Source organism: Anser brachyrhynchus, assembly GCF_964034855.1.
Source record: "Anser brachyrhynchus genome assembly, chromosome: 5".
NCBI lineage: Eukaryota > Metazoa > Chordata > Aves > Anseriformes > Anatidae > Anser > Anser brachyrhynchus.
Genome location: NC_137699.1, coordinates 31,824,739 through 31,841,433, shown reverse-complemented (window position 1 = coordinate 31,841,433; position 16,695 = coordinate 31,824,739). Strand labels below are relative to the sequence as shown.

Sequence of the window (16,695 nt, the reverse complement as noted above, 5' to 3'; positions counted from 1 at the left end):
ATGCATGCCCACAGAACATGATCACGTAAGACTTGATGCTTTACAAAAGAATCAGTAAAAAGAATTACCATTTCTTATGAATTTTTTTCAGCTTAATCCTATTCATATTTGTAAGTGAAACAGGGGCCACATAATAAGGCCTCATAATATTAGCACAACACAGCTTGGGGATTTTCCATTGACCTCTGAGTCAAGGTTAATTGTATAAAGCAAGGGGCAAAAATCAAATATAAAGGTTAAAGACAAATAAGTGTACAGTTATTGACATCAGAAAGTACGCTAAGCATATATACTTTTGTGCCACTCTGAGCAGAGGAGGATCCATAACTACTTTTGACTTCCTACACTGCTTATGGGTATTTGCAAGTATTTTCAAACATGCCGTTAGTAATTAATCCCTAAGATGTAGACCCTGAACATATAGGTTGAATTTCCTACTGAAGAGACTTGTCACAGATATGTATTAAAAACCTTATAAAGAGTAAAATAGCATGGATTATGAATTATCTTTCCAGTATTTGGATAAAGTTTATATACAAATAGATTCAGTTTATCTACTGATAGATTCAGCAAAGAGAGAGAAACCTGAATTAGCTAACAATTCACCAATAGCTAATGTAGTAAAATACAGCAAGATGTATTCCACAAGAGTTCTAATGTGGAGTTGTATCTATGAGAACCTGAACATACATATGAGCAGACATACATCCATGTGCTAATAGGAATATATTAGATAACGATCATTGGAAGTGTTTGCATACGTTGCCATTTCCTTTCATTTTCCTCATTCATATTGAGAAACACATGGCTTCAAATAGTTTCTACTAGTAACATTAAAATTCTCAAGTGTTCCTGTAGTGTACACCAACATGAAAAATATTTTCAAGAACAATTGGCAAAAGATGACTAAAGGATACAGGTGCAGTCCTGTTTAGCTCTCTGGCACAACTCCTTCCAGTAACATATCAAATGCTCATGTATTTCCAGGTATGACCCAGACCTTTCTGGGACCAGGTGGCATCCTGACATAGTACTAAAGACACTCAGTGTTAGTGAAGTAATTACTTCTGAAAGGTAAATGTCATATAGCCAAATATCTTCCATGCCTTCTCTCTACTTACATTTTAAGTATTCTGTATAATTTATCTTATTTCCACTGGTTCTTGGTCTGAAAAGTGGCTGAAAGTCATGAAGGAAGAATGACAACATGAGGACCACTTCAGTGAGAAGAGCTGTGGAATGAGTAAGTCTCAGGAAAAAGGAGACCAAAGAGAAAAAGAACAAAAAACAATTCCCTTCAAGCAGACTGCTCACAACTGAAATTCTTTGTAACTAAGAAAACAGTTTGTTTTCCAAAGAGTTTTTCTGATATGATATGGCTCTTGGCAACTGAGTTTTAGCATGCTCAAATTACCCACCTCAAACCTTCCTTTCATTTTTGTCACTGTGAAAATCTCCATCATTCACCTTGTTACCAAGGCCTGCAGAAAGTTGGGCATCTGGTACTTTTCTGCAGCCTTTCTCCACAGCTACTCTCCACAGCAACTCTTACAAGTTGCTAAGAATTTCATTCATGTTTTTATCTCACATCTTGGAATCTGTGACTTCTTCATTTCCTATTCTGTCATATGAAATTTTGTTCCATTCATAAACAAGAGCATATCTGCAAATTAGCACTCTCCTTGTCCCCCCATTTTTTTTGCCGTCATCACCCTTTGATGCACTTCCATGTGTTTTTGTCTCATCACTTACAGCACTAGAAATGTGTTTGCAGTTTTAGTCCATCAAAGTTTTAATTTTCTTTTGACACTTGAGCATGTGTCAATTCTTCAGACTCATCTTGATAAAAAAAAAAAAGTCTGAGCAGAAGTTCCCTGTTCTCCTTCAGTATAAGCAGCATCACCAACATCCTGGTATCACCTTCCCCTAGTTCTTTTCCTAGTAAATCCACTTATCTCCAACTATTTTATTACCAACATTAATATCAAGTAAGCTGTTCCTCAACACTACATCCTGTAATTTTCCAAGTTACATATTCCTTTCCGTTTCCCTAATGTAGACCTCACTTCGAGCTCCTGAAGGGTACTGTGGATTCGACAGGGCAGGGATTTCTGCATGTAATGCCAGTACATCTGTAGTGTTACTCTGTCAATAGTGACATAAATGCTGCTGATAATTTCATAGCATCCTACAAATGTGGTTGCCTTAACGCAAATAATTACATTTCCCATGGTTTTATTTCAATCTTAACAGCTTATCATGTGGAAACAGAAGGGTTACTGGTACAAGCGATACAGTTCAGTTGGTTTAACTTCTTGAGCCCTAAGAGCTGTCCACAAAATGATATCATTGTTCTAGTCCCACACAAATTACCATGATTGCCACCACTGTTACCTGTTTCTAAAGAAGGAAATGTCTCAGAATGAGCTAACAAACTGCCTCACCATGTAAAAGAGCTTTTGGAAGGTAGAAGAGTTGGCTATGGAGGGGATCTCAAATATAATGAAGTAAAAAAATAAGAATTCATGATTAGAGACTGAAAGTGTGCATTCTATCAGGGTAAAAAATTACCAGAGCAAAAATTATCTCAAAGAAATTTTCCATGAGTAATTTGTATTTAGAAAACCTGTTTTTGAGGCAGACTGAGAAGTTAATCAGGGATGATCTTACCTTAATCTGGCAACAGTTCAACCAGAATACTTTTCCTTGATTTTTTTTATTGCTATTTCTTCCTGACACGTTGCTTTAATGCTACTACTGCCGCATTTTAAATGAACCTATGGTGTGATATTTTCCTTAAAGCATCACATACTTCTCTATGCAGATTTCAGCAATGGATCCACAGTAAAGACCAAGGTGAAATTCACAGATAAAGCATGCTTAAACTTGCTGTGCTTCACAATAGAGTAATGAACACAGCTGTCTAAATGCCATTTTATAGAACTCCTCATTACAAAACACAGGCTAACTTCTGCAGACGAAGCATTCAAGAAGCACTTGTAAAATACAGCCTCAGCTACTCTGAAGCTATTCTCCAGCCAAGCTTCCCATTTCCAAATCTCTTTTCAATTTCCCTAATTTCCTGGCAGCAACAAAATTACCTGGTGAGTTGGAAAATAATCTTAACAGGAGGGGATCTCCATTTCTATATAGTGTCAGCTTGTGTCCAAATGGTGGAATGCTAAAGGAGAAAGATTTCCACACCTTACATTTAAAATTCGTTTACTAACCCTGACAATGACATAATGTCACAGTAGTACAACTGTTGTTTAGGTTTACATACAGTCAGCCCCTTTACAATGGGATCACATAAAAACACTGGAGATAGAAAAAAATATATTGCTAAGGTGCAGAATCTATCCAATCTACATCACTCTAATCCATTGGGGTTATGTAACGATATTTTTTGTTTGTTGTGAAGCTTTAGGCTGCATGTAAAAATTTCATTACTTACTAATGATATTGCAGGACTTTAAAGACAGAGAGAGAGAGGGAGAGAGAGAGGGATCTGAATATTAATCCATCATTTTCTGAAGAGCTTTCATTCTCCTCCGAGTTATCACACCTAGTTAGTCAAGCTTTGCAGCTCTATGTGCTTACCCTCCAGGTAAACTCAGCCTGGTATTTACATGAAAACTCGTGGATGAAACCATACGAGGCAACCACGTGGGTATGAATCAGTCTCTGTAGAATTCTCAACATGATTTCTGATTTGTAGGACACTACATAACTCTGAGTAGAGCTGAGCTGACTTGAATGCCATGGTCAGCAACCCAATAACCAGTTCACCAAGAAAACAAACAAAAAAAAAAAACAACAGCACACACCAACAGCACTGCTGAGCTTAACTGCAATCATGGGTAAATGTACAACAGTCAAAACCACAAGCATGACTACACACACAAGAACCTACAGCAGGGAAGACGGCATACACTACCAAGAAATTTTGCTTTCAGAAAAATACACTTGTCTCCAACTATTGTTCTCTAGCAACGAGATTTTAAATGAATTCCCATGTTTTTCTTTGTCTTTCACTGTAAATCTGCAGCTACTGCTGTCTCAAGAAGGGGTGGTTGTACAAATCTACAAAGTCTACACTTAAGCAACAGAAGCTTTCCCTGCTCTTTCCTGTATTGCTAACCCTGATTCCAATTGATATATTTGGCCCTGAAGTTTAAAGATCCTTCTGTCAGAGATGGCTCATCTCAGAGACGTTTGCTGAGACAGTTGCAGGAAATAGCATAGTAGTAATATCATTTAATGGCATGTGCAGTAAATATAGCAGCCTACTATAGCAACAGTTTAATGAAGTTACTGCTCCTGTACTTCAAGGTCTTGTGTTATAACACGGTAAGATTATAAATGTAACCAGTGCTGCTGTGTGGAAGAGCAGTGGAGGGACATTGCAATGTAAAAGAGCACTCTCCCTTTAATGCGTTTAAAAAAAATTGATTATTATGAAAGAGCATGTGTATACCTGCGTGTCAACGCAGAAGCACAGACCGTATAATCCAATCACTCTGAGGATGAAATCTCACTCTCGGGACACAATAAAGAAAACACCCCAAGAGGAGTGTAGAGCAGCCAGCAGTGTGGGGCTGAGGTTTCTTTGACAGCCCGAGCCAGGCAGCTGCAGCGGCAGCTCAGTGCTGACACTGCTGACACTTAACTCATGATGTAGACCAAGGACAAGGCGAGAAGGTATCTTGAAGCACTTGCACAGATACCTCCCCTCGTGTATCAGCTGCCTAACCATTCTTGACTTAGAACTCCATATCCTCTCTGCAGTTGTTTCAGAAGTCACTTTTTCTCTGTGCCTTCAGTTCTGCATGCTCACAGCTAACTAGCCCCATGCAGTGTTACCCTGACACAATCACAGAGCCATGGGACCTGCCATGCCACCTGGCACACAATTTGCTGGGGCATGGGGCTGCAGGGAGTGTAGTGTAGCTGTGCTCTTTGGGACCTTTCCTCATTTGTAAAACATGGATAAGAGTATCTCACTAGCAAGCAGTAGTATTAAGAGAAAAAACACATTTCTGATTGTATTTTGTGATTGGATACTGTCATAACAGAGCCCACAAAGCCAAGTTGGGTAAACATTTATTAGGACATTTAAGGACTGTCCAAAGAAATCCCATGCTCTATATATACTAATGTGGGGCGTTTCAAATTAGATCATTCCTTTTGCTCTTTCCCCACCCTTTGGAAACTCATTACCCTAGAAATGGCTGCCAAGCCTTCTTTTTCTGCAAATCCTAACATATGGTTTCCTGCAGAATAAGCAGTAGTTCACTACTCCACCCTACTTTAAGTACTAACTTCCTGCCATGTTTTGCAAGCTGTTACTTCTTGCAAGTACATTAAACTACTTTGGTGTGTTGCCCTGTGTTCATTTAAAAGCTTATCAGTTGTACACAGACCATTCACTCTGAATGTTTATGAAGAACCAGAATAGCTCATGTTTTCCTGCTGTAAATAAAACAGTGCTGTAAAAAAAATAAATAAATAAATAAAATTAAATAGTTACTTAGGACCCAGATTCTCCACTTCCTTTAATGTCTTCAGATGATTCCCATAGCACAGCTGGTACCCCTTTTGAAAACTGTATGACAGTGAAAAATCTCATCTCTACTTGCCCTGCAGCTCCCACAACTGACTCTGTCCTGCTCACAGAAACCTTTTGTCTTTAAGAAAAAATGAGCTGCACCAACCTCTACAACAGTCTTACCATATGAATTAAAATAAATCAATTATTTTTTCAATACTATTCAATATTAGTATTGCTGCAGAACCAGCATCTGTTGTATATGGCCCTACTAAATGCTACATACAAAATACAGTTTTTGCATTTCAAATTTTATGAGTTCTTTTGGACAGCATGAGACAGAGAAGATGAAGGAAAAGAAAAATCAAAATGAGAGCCCAGGTAGCACTCTTGGGTTAACAGTTGGTAAGAGCAATTCCAGTCCTCTGCATTTTCCCTACAGTATAATATGAATTTTTTTAAAATTATTTCACAGGATTAATCTAAAGATAAGGTTGTTTAAGTCATCCAAGTTCCCTTCACCAACAACAGAGCTGATAAAATATTTGTGTTTTTTTCCCCTCCATTACCCAGCAATCTTCTAGTGTGCATCTATGTTCATATATAATTCATTTAATTGTGAAGTACAGACATTTTACTATGATATGCTTTTCAGGAAAGACTAAATTCATAACAAGTGTTTCAGTGGACACTGCTTTATACCAACAGATGACTGAAAGGGATGCATGGGTTATGAAATCCACCAGGTGTAGACAACGACAAAATAATTACATGGTGTTACAGGAACTTCCCTTTCTCTAAATGACTACAAAGTAGGACCACAAAACAATTTCTAGAGCCTCATAATAAATTTTGTCTGTCAAAAATCAAAAAGTGCAATTACAGCAGAGCAGAGATTAGATCAAGGACACCACTCATATTCTACATCCAGGCAAGAGGGAGAAATTTAGCAAGTAAAATTCTGTGTTCTGAAGTTGTTCATGCCTTGCAGTCATAGGTCAGCAACCAAAACACTATACATGGTGAGAAATTCGCTTTTGAAGACCAATATGATAAACTTTCAAGCAGTTAATTTCAGCAAATAAGCAAGTGTTTGATACATGGGGGAAAAAACAGTGTGGCTAGTTTGGGTTATCTATCAGGAGGTGTATATGATCAGTTACGTGCACCCTGTCTCAATACAATGAAGTCTCCTTGGAATAAAACTAGTATATGAGAAAGACAAAATAGCCTGCAGGCCAGTTTTGTACACATCTTGTTTCTGGACTAACATGCAGCCTGCATGTGTACCTGCTCTTACAAATGAACAGTAAGAACGAACACTTAGACACTTAGGAGTTCTTCAGACAAAACAGGAGCCTATGGCTCCTTTCCCCTTAAGCACTCCTTTGTAAGAGAGCTCTAACAGCTCAAGCAAGAAAAACCTTACCTGCTTCCTGTTTCTCCTGAATGTTCCTCTGACTTGGGATGCAAGGCTGATCTCTCCTTAGTAATGGGCTTGAATTTAAATGCCAGAACAGAAGGCTCATTACTTCTACAGGACAAGAGGCACTTTTAACAAGACTGAAGAACATATGAAGGGCTGTGTGCACAGACTAGTCTATAGATAAGTCTTCTACCATAACATGGAGTTTCAAAAGAGGTGGCTACTTACATGCCTGTTTAACAAACTAAATTGAACTATTAAGGCCCCATATCTTGTTCAAACAGAAAAGCACTGCTACTATAGACAAAATTGCCAAGAAATTGTGCCTTAAAAGACTCCCCTGTATGTGTCCAGCAAATTTGAGTGGACCAAGTTTTGCAAAACATTCCCTTTTCACATCTATACACTGCTATCCAAATACCCACACCGTGGAATCATCTCCTATTAGGAGAGAACCTCAAAAGCAAGTAATCAAACCATGCAGTTCATTTCAGATTCACATCAGAAGAAAAAACAACACAGGAGGAACACAGGAAACTCCCATCTAGCTATAAATTCAAAAGCAATGGCAGCAGGATGAAAGGCAGCTGAGTCAAGAACACTTGAAAATCCTGCATGGGAAGGAAAATAAACAATGCATCACTAAACATGTATGGAAGATGTCAGATTCCTACAAAGCAGGTAGCTTTTTGGCACCAATGATAAATAAAAAAGGGTAACATTAAATTGCTGTTTCTCATATTTCAGCTTGAAGAAGTACTAAGGACATAAAGGATATGTCCTTCCAGATATCAAGGAAGTTTAAACACCCAAAGTCACTGTCTGGAATGTATATAAAAAATAAACTCCCCCCCCCTTTTTTTTAAAAAAAAAAAAAAAAAAACACTTCCTCAAAGAGAAGCTTTATAATGAAGAGATGAGTTTCTACTGCTGTGCGGCACCAGCCTGAAATGAAGTTGCTAAGTTACATTCCCACCTCAGTTATAAATGAAGTAGTAAGTGAAGCTGTACAGTACAGTGTTGACATTTTGCTTCCCTCTTATTAGAATAAGGACTATTAGAATAATAATATTGAGCGTTAATAAGAAAAACTGTGAAAAACTTTAACAGAATTAATATTTATTAGAAGAGGAACACATTTCAAAAAAGACATCAAGAACCTTATCTGTTCATACAACTATACATCATTTCAGAAAATGTTCCTCTCTCCAATTTTCAAATAAACAATCAGTACATCCAGTTCAATATAAAAGCCACAAAACTAAACAATACTTCTTTGAGAGGCTTTTGTATTAGGTATGTTCCAACTGCAAAATTCAGTCCTTTCCTCTGACCTTTCTGCAAAGTGAGGTAAATTCCAAACCACAGCACAGCAGCATCTGACATTATTTATTAACATTTATAAGGTCTTCCTACTTCGAACATCAATGTTCCGATAACATGGAAACACACAAATTAATTCCTTGAAAAAAGGTCTGTCTGAATTGCAAGCCCAAGGTTTAAAATAAAAAATCTATTTCAGATTCCTCCAAAGAGTCTTCTTTCCTCTTATGCAGAAAGACAAAGATTAAACTTGTAGCATTTATTTATTTTGAAATTTCATCAGCTTGTGATGATCAAACTACAGGAAGAAGCAGCACAATCACATGATGTGTCTTCAATTCTTAAATATATAAAAAAAGAACTACTATTTCCTCAAAAAAACATGTTTACCAAGCTAAGTTACTCTGCATTGAACTTTTGGGACACTGAAGGCCATTACTAATTCTTGAGACAGGTAAGAAGGAAATACCAGATATCTTAAAAGTCATGAATAGCAAAAATGGTTAACAGCTACTAACTGTTCAGTCTTATAAATATATGGGCAACCGCCAGTAGCAAGTTGAAAGCAAAAGGACATTTTCTCTCTCAGTGCATGGTTACAATCCATTGAATTCTATGCCAGATGAGGTAAATGGTAAAACCTCATGGAGGTTCAAAAAGCAAGACAGATAAAGACATGGAAGAAATCAGCATTTCTTCATAACTACCAGCATCTTTGACAAGAGATTCTTTATCCACGAATCAGTGGAGTTTGTGAGATTATCTCCAGATGCTCGCACTCTTTGCATAGTTCTCTCTAGTCATCAGCTGCCGTTAGATGAGATACCGGGCTAAATAATTTCCTCCTTTTCCACAGTCACACACAACCCTCTTTTTTCTATTTGACATAACAGTACAACACCGATGTTACTATCTCTTGGGTTTTTCTACGAACATCTGATTTCTTGAATGGATTTTCAATGTCACATGCGTTATTCCCTTTCCAAGACGACAGTTTCCAGCTATCAGTTTTCAGCTTTCAGGCTTGAACCACATGGCTTTGGTACACTGCAGCCTGCCTTTATCCTCACTTATGGAAGCTACTCATGTATTGGACATATTGATGACATTCTTCCGCTTTCTCCTTTGCAGAGCCAAGTTCAGGGTTTTGAAGAGAGTGTCCTTGTTGTTCAGAACATTGTAGCGATTCACTTCCACTAATCTGTGGAAATCATATGGCTCAAGGGTGAAATTTAGTGTACGGTAAGGAGAATCTTTTGTCTCAATGACAAAATCACCAAAGGATTTCTCATCTTCTGACTCGCGTTTAATGCCTGCAGGAAGAACATACATATATTTCTTAAAACGTCTCAGCAGTGGCAGACTCATTTTAGTTGCATTCTGCAAGGAGGCTATCACAGGTAACTCTGTTGAACCTCAAATCTTTCTCCAGAGCTCTTCCTCAGGCATTTCAGCTCCTTCAGGACACAAAGTGCTTGGAAACTGAAGACAAAGCATTATTACCTCTTCTACCTCCACTAGACTCCAAAACACAGGATTAAAACACATTTTCATTATGATAAATTTTTTAACACGTCCATAACAGCCATGTTTCCAATAGGTAATATAAAGCTCAATTCTTCCTGGAAGTGCTATTAACTAGATACTAAAAGATACTAATACCCTGAGTTCAACTAACCTCAAGAGGATAGTATAATTGTTTAAAATATGGCAACTAGTGTTTTTTAGCACCCTAACACTGAAATCTAAACACTAATATTGAAAGCTCAATATTAAAGTCATTTGCTAAAAACACTTTTGCTTCTTGGTACTACAGAAAGAACAGTCTTGAACCCTAGTCAGGCCTACCAATTTCAATATCCTCATCTTTGTGAGGTAATGCAGTGAGAGCCTGGCAATAGTCGTAGTATTAATACAGAAAGCATTAACAGGGTAATTTATGTTTCCCTTGTCTGGTCAGTCCTGCATATTCTTCTCTCCATATTCCAAAGTTTTTCTCAGGATGCTGCTCTCTCCCAGTAAGGGAGAAATACGGCATGGAATTTTGTTTGTCTCTACCTAAAAGTATAGCTCTAGGCTTCATTCCAGCACTCTTGCTTGACAAACAGGGATAGACCTTATGGTCTATATTAATCACATTAACTGAAACAGGGATTGTTTTCCTTAATCATTTGACCGTTACACTGCAAAGACACAAGACACTTAGCACTGTTATATGATCTGATGTACAGACTGGTCCACAACACTTTGCTACTTATTGGCTCATTCATATCCAATAAACCAACTTATTATTTAATCTGATTTATAGTGCTTTCCTGTATTTAGGGTAATTAGAATAACAATATCAGACATCAGGACAGACTGATCAGAAAGAAGCAAAAGCATTACCCATTTTGATTCTTTATGCCCTTTAGGTGGTTTTATTGTTTGCTTTTTGTTCCTGTTTTTTGTTTTGTTTTTTAATTGCCAGCCTCTTCTCTGACTCTCCCTTCCAAAAATCTGGTGGAAGTTGATCCTGCCTTAAATGAATGTAACAGTTTAATAATTTATAGGTAAATACTAAGGAGAGTGAAAGTAGGAACACTGAACCCTTACCCGGAGCTTTGTATTTCCGGAAGGTGTCATTCACTAATGGGAAATGGAGCACAATGGGAGCCTTTGGATTATTGTTATCCACAAACATGTAGCACTCCTTTGGCTTCTTTTCATCTTCATCAGTCAATTTGATTTTTGGAAAAGGAATCTCCCGCTCCTCACAGTATTTCTGAGCCAACTCTAAAACCTGTTGTCAAAGAACAAAAGTCATTTTGATAGAATACCAGCCATACCTCTAAGATTGCCTGACTACAATACTCAAAAGAAGAGAGATTCTATCAGAAAAAAAAATCCAAACAACTAAAAATTCATCTTCCAGATTGGATGAAGCAATTTCCCTGGCTGGTGATACAGAAGAAAGAAGAGTAAAACTAGGAACTGCTACTAAACATCAACAGTTTGCAACTAAAACCCTTTTTATGTTTTATTACTCTATATCTATACCTTGAGTTTTCTGCACTTTAAAATAAACACTAGTATATACAGGACATAACTTGCTTGCATGAAAAAAGTCACCAATAGCCTCTTTTTCATCAGAAGTATATAATTATGTAACAAAGATCTTACAAGCTAAGCAAATATTCTTATTTTAGGTAATATGACATACTTAGGCTTTTGAATCAAATCTTATTAGTTATCACTTCCTATCTCCTCATCTGATCTGCTGCCATCGTAGATATCATTCTGTGCTCTTATCCTCATGTAATAATGCTCAGCGATGTCTCGCACCTCAAACGGAGCTTCCCAGGAAAAATTGAACGACAAAATAACATCCACATCTCTCTCTGGCTGAAGTACCAATGGAAAGGGAGAGTTGATAGAAAAGCCACCATCCACTAAATACAAGCTCTCTTCCATGGGGGTCAACTGGTTAGGAAACGCATCCAGATGAGTGCCTGGAAGACATTCCAAGTAACTATAATGCTTCATTACACACCCCTGGGTACAAGCAACAAACAAAGTTTATGCTGGGGTTATACGAAAAAAGACATTCCAACACACATATTGAACTGAGAATGGCCTATAACATCTGATAAGGAGCTTGCCTCATATGAGCGAAGACAAATAGTGGATCAACTTTTTCCTATAGCATAAGAAGAGGTAAATTCTCTCACTTCAATGGAATAAAATCTGTCTGGACATGGCCCGTTACAGAACATGAACACACTACCCTATACCCCAGATATATACAGGTTCATTCACCTTTCCAAACCACAAATTTCTTGACTTTAACATAATCTTTATGAAGATACAATCCCTGCATGAAGTTGAAGGTCTCTCCACACGTGACCCGGGACTTGAAGAAATCCTGGAAAATTTGCAACAAGGGGCCCCCAGGTATAACCAAGCGAGTCTTCAGTCGTGTTGGATCTCGGAAATGAGATCTTCGACAGTCATCTACAGAAACCACAAAAGGGTGCAGAACAAATAGACAATGCTCATCCAGCTTCATCATTTCAATCAGACTTTTTTCTACAATGTTTAATCGGTTGTCTGAACACTGATTTTGTCCTCTAATTAAAAAATATTGTAATGAAATTTAAATAAGCTGCCATTTCCATGGTTGGATATTTACCTGCCCTATTTAAAAGGGATTATTCAAATCATTGTCCCTTTTCATCTCAAATGCACACAAAGAAACCCCTGGTAGCAAGTGACAACTTCTTCTAAGACAACAACAGTATTTATAGTTACAGCAGCAAAAGTGTGAAAAATAGGTCTGCAGAGAGGAAAAAAATCTCTTCTGCCTCTATTCCCTATGAGGTTATAAACATGCACCTAAGCAACTCTCAGCTTTTAATACACTTCCTTTTCACTACTAGAGAGGCATCATACAAATGGAGAATACAGACATTCAGCCAGATTATCCAACATTTAAAAAAAAATTAGGCCAAGAAGGGAACTGAGAACTTATTCTTTACCTCCTGCAAAGCTGTTAGGTTTCTGCCCTTCTCTTCTTGTGATAAGGACCCCTGAACTGCAGGAGGTGTTTAAGATAGCTCCCAGAACTAGCCAAAGTTATAGTCAAGGTCAGATTAAAAAACAAACAAACAAAAAAAAGAAAATTATACTCTATTCACTATGTATGCAATAGTGATATGTATGCAATAGAGTAATATACAGCACAAGAGCAATCTGTCCAAACCCATCCCTTATGCTAGCTTTGAAAACTACACACAATACATTCTTTAAATTTTTAAGTGTTCTTACCTATAACTTTGATAACATCTTTGAAAGGCTCTAGAAAGCTCAATCCTGTTCCAACTACTTTCAAGCAGATATCATCCAAGCTTGCAGCGAAGGCACTGCCCCACATTCCTGCGTAGAAGTAAGGAATAATTTAATACTTGAAAGGCTTTTTCTGGTATAACCAAAAGGCCTATGACTCATCATCATGGAGAAGGTTGCCACTCAACTCCTACTATTCTAATATTTGTTGTTTGAGCTTAAACCTTTGAGTGAATCATGACAAATTCTGATGCAATAATCTAATGAAGAAACTTCTATGAAAGGGAAGCTCTTCTATGACAAAAAGAAAGATGGAAAGAGAATGGGAAGACCTAAAGCAGTAGTTTTTGGCAAGTATGATTGAGAGTGGACTGGGTAGAGATACAGGGAATTAGAAGAGACTTAGTGCCTAGCTTTGCGGACAAACCTGCTGAGACAGAAGCTTAGCAAGGTATCCAGAGCAGACTCCAAGCAATAGTGATTGGGAAAGAAGTTCTATATTTCAGCTACATAGAAATACTTGTCTGAAGAAGCAGCTGCGCAGCAAGCACAGTTGCAGAGGAGTTGGAACTGGATGATCTTTAAGGTCCCTTCCAACCCAAGCTGTTCTATGATTCTATTATTCTTTAAGAAACCTTTAAGAGCTCTTGCAGGGCCTAAAGATCTTCTGACCCAACTAAAGAATTCCAGCTTTAAATAACTACCATTGTGTTCCAAATCATGGAAAGAAAATAATTCCAGTACATTAGCTTGAGTTCTTTTACTCTGACAAAAATATGATATAAACAATTTACAGTCTTCACATTCCTGACTCTGTTTCTAATAAAACAGCATCTTTGTATGTAGATCATCACTGCCTGCATACACCTTGAAGGATAATGCTTCAAATAGGATGCAGCTCTTAAATGCAAAGGCCGTTAGGACTCTCTATGATCATATGATATAAACAATTAAGATTTAAACATAAGATATAAAATAGACATAAATAACATAGGATATAAGCAGATATAAACAACTAAGGCAAATTGAATAAACCACCTAAAACTGAGACCTAGAGAACCACGCTCACTAACAGCATCATCTCTAGCACCTAACCCAATTTTGCCTCACCTCCTTGATGCACTAAACTCATGAGGGGTACATCACGGCTGAATTTGTTACTCAGGCACACCAAAGCACTAGTTCCAGGAAGGTAGAGAGACAAATGTCTAATACCACAACCACAGCACTTGCAAGTACCAATAAACAAGGCAGTAAGTACCAATAAACCTTGGAAAAGAACAACACTATCCCAAGCAAAAATATTTTGAAGCACAGGATGATTCACTTTAATTTTGAGGAAGCATTAGTCTTCCCTGGATTTTGGTCTACAGTAATTGTACAGTAAGTTTGATGTACAGTAATTTATTCCTACAAGAATTTCATTTTAATTGAGGGAAAGGTTCTCTAGTTAAAATACACATCCTGTTCAGCAACCTGTCTGCTCTCAGTTGAACACTGAACATTAAACTGACACTCCAAATACTTCTTTCTCTGTTCAGGTTCTGAAAAGTATTATATATGAGGGATCTTAAGAGACCTTTCACTAACACAGAAGATAAAGCTGACAGAAGGTAAATGATTTTCTGGCAAGCAGATAACACTATTAAAAACAAAAACCTTCAGAAATAAGGAAGAAAAGATGCTAATGGAATGAAGAAGCATGCTATAACAGACAACATCAGCTCCTACAAGTATGACTATATCTAAAAGCAATGTGATGCTACACAGCTGGGCTGAATGTTAAATTTTCTGCAAACAGTAATATCAAAAATATAAACCCTCATTTTCTGAATTAATATAGACACATTCACTGGGCTTTTGTAACAACACTAGGAGCTAGTATTTAAAAAGAGTCTGTAGACTAAGGAGTATCAGACTATAATACCATAAAACTGCACCTAAACCTCTGGAGAAAGATTTGACACGTTTACCCTCTTCAAACTCTTTAGAAAGGGACAAAAAAGCATAGGTTTAAGTTGATAAATCCTAAAAGCAATGTGGCTTTCCATCTCCCCCTTCTGTTTATTACTCTATGCTCATACCTTGTAGAAAACAAATTCTAGGCTCTGGACGTTTCCGGATGAGCCTTCCCATGAAGAACTCACTGTCAAAGTCCTCTGTTCGGACAAAAGCTCCATATTTGCGAAACCCAACTTCATAGGGAGTAAACTCACACCATTCTAAGAACAAGACAACCAATTAGTGAGTATTTACTCACCTCAAAGTAAGTGTAGGTAAAAAAATACTCATCTGATTTCTGTTTACACAAGTGTGACAGAAGGGAGTCTTTTCACTAAGTCTCTTCGACTTCTTTCACTATTACTGTGAACTTCCCTGCCATTCTTCTCATGGAGCCTCCATCTTACATACACATTAATATCAACTGCTGTACAGGCTTTCACTGACTCAATACAATCTCTTCTCTTCCTGGCTTTTTGGAGAGGAAAAAAAAACAACTTTTTTTGCTCCGTTTTGACTGTTACTGCAGAAATATCCTGCCCATTTCACCTCTACTTTAAACTTTTTTCATCATGTCAAAGGGAAGCTACTTCAATTTTCCCAGATTTTCCTCATGCTGTTTACTATCAGCAAATATTACAGTACTGACTTCACATCTCAGTTGACATACAGTGTTAGAATTCATTGTCTACTTATTGAAATGTCCCTTCATGCTTGAAAGCTTTCCACAAACATTTGAGAATTAAATTCATTGTCCTTCAACTTCTGCTATAAAATTCATTTTCCTTACGTACACTCACACACACATTCTTCCTGAAAAAAAGAAGAGCAACAAAAAGGAAAAAAATAATAGCGGTACGCAGATGGACACAACAGTTTGTGTTCCTGTCTCACTCTGTGATTGCTTGTTGCCTCGTGTTTAAAGTTGTAAGTGACATGGAATAGGACTGGCCTTTTTGTTCTGCAACTGTACAACCAACAAGAACCCAGGCTGTTAAATACCACTATTTTCATGACATATGCTGCAAGTTTTCCAATCCATCATTTTACCTGAATTTTCCATAAATCAGATATCTGAGATTATAAAAGAAAAATCCCAGCTATTTGAAGTAGGTCTCTTGATTACCAAGTACTTCAGTTCTCCAATGCAGACAAAGACTTACTTATTACAACAATCTTCCCTCCTTCTCAGCTCCTGAATATTTCAGACATTTTCTTGTAAAACATGCAGAGTGTCCAGCTGAGCTAATGCTCTTCCTTCATAGCCATAATGAAAACATTTGTAATTAGGATGACAACACACTGTTATTCATTACCCTATTGCCTCTTAAGCCGAGTTATCTGTTGTCAGCTGTTCATTACCTGAGTAGTGAGTTTCAACAAAAGACAATTGGAAATGTGTAGGTGAAAGGAATTTAGATTTTAGCAAACCAAAAGAAACCTGCCATGTTCATACCTGCAAAGTCACCACTACTAATATTGGGTCTCACATTGACAGCTGCATAGATAGGATAAGGGTTCTGGGCCCATTTCACTGCTTCTTGCTGATCAGACAGCTTTGATGGATCTTCCT

The 16,695-nt window shown here is 37.5% G+C and overlaps 1 protein-coding gene across 1 annotated transcript in view; it reads right to left on the bottom strand.

Annotated features, from left to right (window-relative positions):
* PLA2G4F (phospholipase A2 group IVF) overlaps nucleotides 1-16,695 on the bottom strand; it is a 67,255-nt gene that overhangs the window by 30,639 nt on the left and 19,921 nt on the right. The window contains exons 14-22 of the mRNA XM_080595704.1: nucleotides 16,579-16,693; nucleotides 15,206-15,343; nucleotides 13,104-13,211; nucleotides 12,096-12,290; nucleotides 11,622-11,788; nucleotides 10,893-11,079; nucleotides 9,384-9,610; nucleotides 8,701-8,773; nucleotides 6,978-7,033 (exon numbers count right to left, since the gene is read on the bottom strand). Coding sequence (XP_080451830.1) covers nucleotides 6,978-7,033; nucleotides 8,701-8,773; nucleotides 9,384-9,610; nucleotides 10,893-11,079; nucleotides 11,622-11,788; nucleotides 12,096-12,290; nucleotides 13,104-13,211; nucleotides 15,206-15,343; nucleotides 16,579-16,693 — 1,266 coding nt within the window. The remainder of the gene's footprint in view (nucleotides 1-6,977; nucleotides 7,034-8,700; nucleotides 8,774-9,383; nucleotides 9,611-10,892; nucleotides 11,080-11,621; nucleotides 11,789-12,095; nucleotides 12,291-13,103; nucleotides 13,212-15,205; nucleotides 15,344-16,578; nucleotides 16,694-16,695) is intronic.